The sequence below is a fragment of the Sphaeroforma arctica genome (assembly GCF_001186125.1).
Source record: "Sphaeroforma arctica JP610 unplaced genomic scaffold supercont1.130, whole genome shotgun sequence".
NCBI classification, from domain to species: Eukaryota; class Ichthyosporea; order Ichthyophonida; genus Sphaeroforma; species Sphaeroforma arctica.
Window position 1 is genome coordinate 64,262 of NW_014040428.1, and position 6,755 is coordinate 71,016.

At 46.5% G+C, this 6,755-nt stretch overlaps 2 protein-coding genes across 2 annotated transcripts in view; both read left to right on the forward strand.

The window, feature by feature from the left end:
• Nucleotides 1-4,170, forward strand: part of SARC_02792 (hypothetical protein) — a 10,606-nt gene extending 6,436 nt beyond the window's left edge. Inside the window, exons 6-11 of the mRNA XM_014303430.1 lie at nucleotides 148-316; nucleotides 847-1,061; nucleotides 1,595-1,730; nucleotides 2,142-2,380; nucleotides 2,945-3,018; nucleotides 3,709-4,170. Coding sequence (XP_014158905.1) covers nucleotides 148-316; nucleotides 847-1,061; nucleotides 1,595-1,730; nucleotides 2,142-2,380; nucleotides 2,945-3,018; nucleotides 3,709-3,775 — 900 coding nt within the window. The 3' untranslated portion in view covers nucleotides 3,776-4,170. The remainder of the gene's footprint in view (nucleotides 1-147; nucleotides 317-846; nucleotides 1,062-1,594; nucleotides 1,731-2,141; nucleotides 2,381-2,944; nucleotides 3,019-3,708) is intronic.
• A 2,113-nt stretch (nucleotides 4,171-6,283) lies between these two features.
• The window catches only part of SARC_02793 (hypothetical protein), a gene marked incomplete at its 3' end in the record, with an annotated part of 17,009 nt that continues 16,537 nt past the window's right edge, over nucleotides 6,284-6,755 (forward strand). The window contains exon 1 of the mRNA XM_014303431.1: nucleotides 6,284-6,584. Coding sequence (XP_014158906.1) covers nucleotides 6,288-6,584 — 297 coding nt within the window. The 5' untranslated portion in view covers nucleotides 6,284-6,287. The remainder of the gene's footprint in view (nucleotides 6,585-6,755) is intronic.

Sequence of the window (6,755 nt, forward strand, 5' to 3'; positions counted from 1 at the left end):
ATATATACGTATATATTTATATAATATATTTATATAATATAGATATGTATACATTCATATCCGCAACTGTTTGCCCAGGCCAAGCTCATACGGAATAATCTCACACCACACACTCTCTTTCCAATTTACCTATCATACCTTCTATAGGCATACTGTGGTGACGGTGTCAAGGACAACGAAGAGGAGTGCGACTGCGGCGGTGCGGAGTCGGGCGTGACGTCGCCCGAGTGCACGTGCTGCACCGAGGACTGTAAGCTCGTCAGTCAATGTGACCCACGCCACGACGATTGCTGCACAGAAACCTGTGATTACGCCCGTAAGTGATTAGGTGTATTGTGTGTGTGTGTGTGCAAGCATGTTTGACGTCATTTACCATCTACTCGCAAGTCGGCTGTGTTGGTCGATACACACACACACACACACACACACACACACATATATATATATATATATATAATATGTGTGAGTGTGTGTGTGCATGGACGACGATGCATGGTGTAGTTCAATATCTGCTCTGAATCTTCCCCTAACGGTTTAGAGATAGCTACTTGGACACACTACGCTTCAGCAGGTAAGTTGCCTTCTTTGGGATAGCACACACGTTTGACATACTCCTGTGTGGCGGGTCTTTGTGTGCGGCGTTGTTGGTATGCGTTTGTAGCTATTCTCCCGTCTTGATATGATGTGATTGGCGTGTGCGTGTGTGTGCGCGCGTGCGTGTGTGTGCGCGTGTGCGTGTGCGTACATTCACCACGCTGCAAGCCCATTCCGTCCCAGTCCAGGTGCACCCCAAAGTCCAGTACCAGTCAATACTAATCACCCAACCCAACCCCTGACCCACACTAGCTTCCGAGAGTGTGTGCCGTGCAGAAGGTGAGTGCAAGGCTGCTGCCCTGTGCCCCGGAGATGGGCCCAAATGTCCCGTGTCGGAGTCCAAAGCAGCGGACACCAAGTGCGGCAACGACGCCTTTGTGTGCCTGGACGATGGCGTGTGCTCGCGAACGATTGAGTCATCTGTGTGCAATCTGTATAACGCGGATTTTTGTGAGATTGTTGACAAGGTATGTGTACGTACGTATGGTAGTGATGTGGTGGGGTGGGGTAGGATGGGGTTGGATTGAGATGCGCTGTGGGTGTAGTTGCGTATGCATGCCGGTGCTCGTGTATGGGGGGTGCGGATGTGCATCCAGGACACAGGCATACATACAGGCATATGACACCAGAATGTACACACAACACCACACAATATACACAACACTCCAGAATAGACAAACAACACCCCAGAATACGCGTGTTACCATCATACTCAGCATTAAACCATACCTGCAGCACATGATATCACTGACTCCAAACCACCCTGTACTTTATAAACATCGTGTAGAGGTAGATCCGATTGAACCACCCTGTACTTTATAAACATCGTGTAGAGGTAGATCTGATTGAACTACCCTGTACTTTACAAGCATCGTGTAGAGGTAGATCTATGAATCCTACAAGACGCTGCGTGCTGTCAAGCCAGCCTCAGACTCTCATTCAGCGCTAAATGGTTTCGTATCCTGCTGACACGTGTACTGTCCATACCTGCTTCTGTTAGGAATGTGCCGTATCGTGCCAGTTCAACGGTGTGTGTCTTACCACCCAGGATGCGGAGACACAGGGTATGGAGGGCAACAACGGCACTATCCCGGGTGCCTACTATCCAGGGGGTTATCCTTGCTTCAGTACCACAGGTATGCTCACTACTTCTCATCTGTGCCTAGGTAAACCACATTTGGACGTATACGCGCGAGTTCGCTTGTATGTGCATGAGTGTGTGGCCTGCTCAGATTCGGGTCGGTGGTGTGTGTGTGCCTTAGTTTGGAGACCGCACGCGTGTACTGTAGTGTCATGCTTAGGTACGTCTTGCACAATCCCGCGTTGGTGTATGCATTCGACGTATCGTGCCTGTGAGCTATTTTATGCTCATGCCCAGCGTCTATTCGACCTGATATCTGACATCTGACACCTGACACCTGTCAACCCGTCATGGGAGCCATTTAATCGTTCACCAGCCGAAAGCCTATGGGCCGACTCTCACAACAACCTCAAACGCTCCCCCCAAACGCCCACGCCCACGCCCACGCCCACGTACCTTTCTACAGGCAACTACGAAGGCCAGTGTAACGAAGAAGGCAAATGCGAGAAGCTGGTGCGCCAGGATGCCCTTGACACGGTGTCCGAGTTCTTCAGCAGCGGCAACGTGTACAACATCTCCCACTACATCCAGGACAGCTGGTACTGGTTTGCCGTAGGGGCCCTGTTGCTGGCATCGGCCACTGTGCTTGTGTGGTGGCTGACCCGACGGGAACTGCCCAAGCTCATAGCGCTGGAGGCCAGTCAGGCACGTGTGGGGGGGATGTGTTCGGTGTCTACCACTCGGTGCTCATGTTCCATGTCCTGCTTTGCCTTGCATCACATATATACGAGTGTGTTTTGTGTTGTTGCTGCTTGTACTCATTGTTTGGGGGTTTTAGGATTTAGGGAGGTTTTTTGGGGGTGGGGGCGGTGGTAGTGACCCCATCGCGTTCTCATATACGTGTTCGGGTTTGCAAATGTTGAGCTACAAATGGGGTCTGGTGTGGGCCAAATAGGGGCTCATATAGACGGCTCTGATTACCTATATGCCCCATGTATGTATGCAAGATTATTGTAGATTCTATGCAGTCTTGCGTCTGACCTGAAGTATTAGTCCTCATCATCCTCTAGCGCGAGTTCGATTGTGCGCGTTGGTGTGCACGTATCGTAGTGCCGCTTCATCGTTGATATAACTAACCGCTTGTCTGAAAGCCAGGAGAAGTCCGAAGACTTCGTCCTTGTTCGTCGTGCATTTCCACGGATGCTCCTGTCTTTCCTGGATCACCCAACGGTATTACAACCAATACACCCAATCTTACTATATCCACAGGTACGTACGAGAAAGGTCAAGGATGTAGATGGCGATGAGAAGCCAAAGGGCGAGAGCGACAGGGATGAGATCAAGTATGTGTTTGTATTGTATTGTATGGGTTGTTTCTAACTTGTACGTTGTGTCTCTGTTGGATCAAAATGTGCTTGTATTGTATTCTGACTTATACGTTGTGCCTCTGTTGTAACGTTGTTCCTGGCCCTGTGTGAACAATATATCGGGAGGGGGTTTTAAAGTTTTACTTTGCAGCTGAGCGACATACAGGTTGGCTACCCATGTGTATTATACGCTGCTGTGTAATACACAGTGTTGCTTGTGTGCGCAGGTGTTGCCTCAATCCATTGCTTCGCACGCTCTATTCTATCAGCTCTATTGCATGCCGCGTAGCCAGCATACATCCTCAAAGTGCACAGCATCACAGCACATTGTATGCGAGAATGGCAAATCGAGTGTCTTGCTTTCCATCACCGAGTGTTGTGAGGAATGCGCTGGAGTGTTCAGAGCCACTGTTATCCCACGCATGTGCACGTACTTCATATGTGCATGCGCACGTATCCCATATGTGCATGTATGTGTGTCGCATATGTGCATGTGCACGTACTTCATATGTGCATGTGCACGTATCTTATATGTGCATGTATGTGTGTCTCATATGTGCACGTATGTGTGTCTCATATGTGCATGGTGGGTGGCATGGCATGTATCATTTGCCATTTGGTGTTTCTCTATATCTGATGGTCTTTCTTGCATAAATTCAATTCTAGGCGATTGAAGGAGCTGTATGCGAAGGAAAAGGATAGGCGCGAGTCGGAAGCAGGCACATCAACCTAGCTTGTGACTACACAAATACACTATTTTTTACGAGAAAGAGAAGGGGGTTTCTACAAGAACGAGCAATAAATATATATCAATACGATAGGGTGTCGTATCCAATTAGAGCATGTCTGAGCACTGTACCAGCTGTGGCGTGCGGGAACATCCCGACGTATCTGTGCCCCGGAACCTCCGTGATTAGAAAAAGCCAGGACAGTGTCTTTATTTAGTTTATACATGAGAATGACCGAAAGGAATCCAAGAAGGGAAATCAAGAGGGACTGAAAATAATGCGATGTTATTGCTCCCCGCCAGCTGTATTGAGGTGGTGGGTCCTGATCGTCACCATCCGTCCGTTGCCATGATTCATAGGCCGACGTTTGATGTCATACAATAAAAGATGAGGTCACTTGTAACATTGCGTACAAATAAGAATTGTAAATCAATTCGACAGAAAGGAAAATATCCTGTGCTTTGCTCGATGGGCTTTAGGATAATGTGGGCATTTCTGATTAGCGATACACACGCATGCGAAACATATCTCACAGAGTATTCTTGTGTATAAATTCATGAAGAACCTCTTGACTAGTTTTCATTCGTGGTTAATTTAATACTGAACGCGGGTCAAGGCTCTGACATCACAATTGACCACTCCCAGAAAATGAGTGTTAGCAGAGACATACTAGAGCTTGAGACTACATCACAAATGATCAGCGCTGTCACAGGGACAAATATGAAAGCAAGCATGTTCCTTTTACGGCCTGGCAATATTCATAGATATGACAGAGGATGTAAACATCGTGATGAGTGCCATTGCCATCTAAGATTGAGTCTTCCTAAAGACTACTTCAGATAACAACGTACGAGGTAATCAAATGCTAGTAATCACTTACAAATAGCGAGTCTGCCTATATAAGTAGTTTGATAGCATAACAGAGGAAAAGTATCTCGACCGATCAGAAACCCTACCAGTATTTAGTGTATACCCTTTCGGCATCGAAATTAGGCGCGAATCCTGATTCAAAGCTTGATGACGCAGCCCGGATTTTATAGTATACCGAGAAAGGTGCCTCGGCTCGATGTATTTCATAGCGATGGCGTGCTGGGCGGTTGAAGGGGTACTTTTTCTTTTTCGATGGTGTAACTGTGGGCAGCTGGCAAGTGCTTCTCATTTTTTTTCAGCGTCGCTATCGGAATTGACAGTCCTGGATGTTGCGATGGTTATAATCACGACAACCGACGATTCAAAACTACAGGTTAGTCGTTTCTGGTAGAGCATGATTGTATATTTTAACAATTCGCTCATCAAAGTGCTCCTAATACCAAGTCGGAAAACTATTTCACCCTATTGACCTAAATAGGCAACAGGTAAATCTTAAACGAGTGGGAATTTGGGAAAAAAAAATTTACAGCGATTTTATGTAGCGAATGAAGCATGTACTCTCAAGCCGCATCTACTCTAGCAACCACAATATAGATTAACTTGCGGAGTTTTTAATGTTTATTGGTGTCAGTAGATACTGCATTCTCCAGGGATTGTTTGCCTTGACCAAGAAGACGAAGTCTATTTCCATATCCCTAATACATGTCCCACACAAAGCAATCACAATCATACATATCTGAAAAGCAAGCATGCAACGATGGGCTGTCGCGGGTAAAACGTGCATATTCACAACGTAAACATACTACGAGACGGTTTGCGCGTCAGCCAAAAGGTAAACCACGCATGCAGTGGCTATTGCTACACTACACTACGAGAAAAATGGAGGTTAAAACGACAGTGGCACGACGGATATCTCGGTCGGGGAGTGTTGTTAGTCGGTGCATATACGTCTGTATGCATTCAAGCCCCAAGCCCAGCCCTTCATTGGTCACTTTACGGCTTGCAACTGTGGAAGTTCGTAAAACGTGTGATTCCAAACAAATAGTCGTTCTGTGAGAAACTATAAAGGAGAAAATGTTAATATGTTATTCTTTATTTTTGATAGAGATGTGTGAGACAATGACCCCGCCTATCGGCAATTCGGTATTCATAATGCCAAGGTGCACGGTGCAGCCTTGATGCCGGTCTGATAGGATGATACTTCATAAACTCTTGGGATTTATTTCGGAAAAAGCAAAACAAAATATCATTTATCGGCGCCATCCAATTGGACAATTCAAAAGTGGTCTGCCAAAGGCCGCTATTTCTGCACCACAACCGATCAGACAAACACCATCCTGATGTTTTGAGCGTCAGTAATATTTTGCTTCGCGAGTCGCAACAGATATTAATACGTAATCGGATAAACGTGCACATACACACCGAAGTAGTCGGAAGTGCGGCCATGTCCATTAGTCCATAGTTCTAGCTGAGATTTGCGTTGCACGGCATGTCGGTTCACACAACACACACACAATATATCTCAATCAAGATGCCCTGAGCGGAAAATAGTGATCGCCATATTCCATACAAGCTGCGCACTAAGAACGAAGTTTAGTTTATAGTGTAAACCACATCCATGCCTAAATAGAAACAAATCAAAGCATAATGGGGAACCAAACCTCCAACGAGGATCTCTCGAGGGCCGGGTCTCTGCACGCCGGCCTCGACAGTTGCAGTACAGGCACGATGAACAAAACTAAAACCAAGAAGCCCACGAAGTTGACCCAAATGGCCAACCGGATATCGCGATCGTCTGCAAGAATGATGGGCGCAGGGTCGGCGAACAACTTAGCCAATACATCTGGTAACACGATTGATTCACTAGACGATATTTCGGGTGGGAAGGCCCTGAGAGCGAGACCAACAGATGAAAAGATAGACGAGCTGTTGCTTGATTTTGCTGTAAGTGTATATGAAAGTGATTCACTTAATGAATATATGACTACGTTGGAATCCTTTTGGAAAGGATACCAGTACGTGATCTCACAACAACTATATGATCATAGCACACTTCGAAACTTTGTGTACATGTGGATAAAAGTAATATAAACAAAACTACACACAATCGCACAC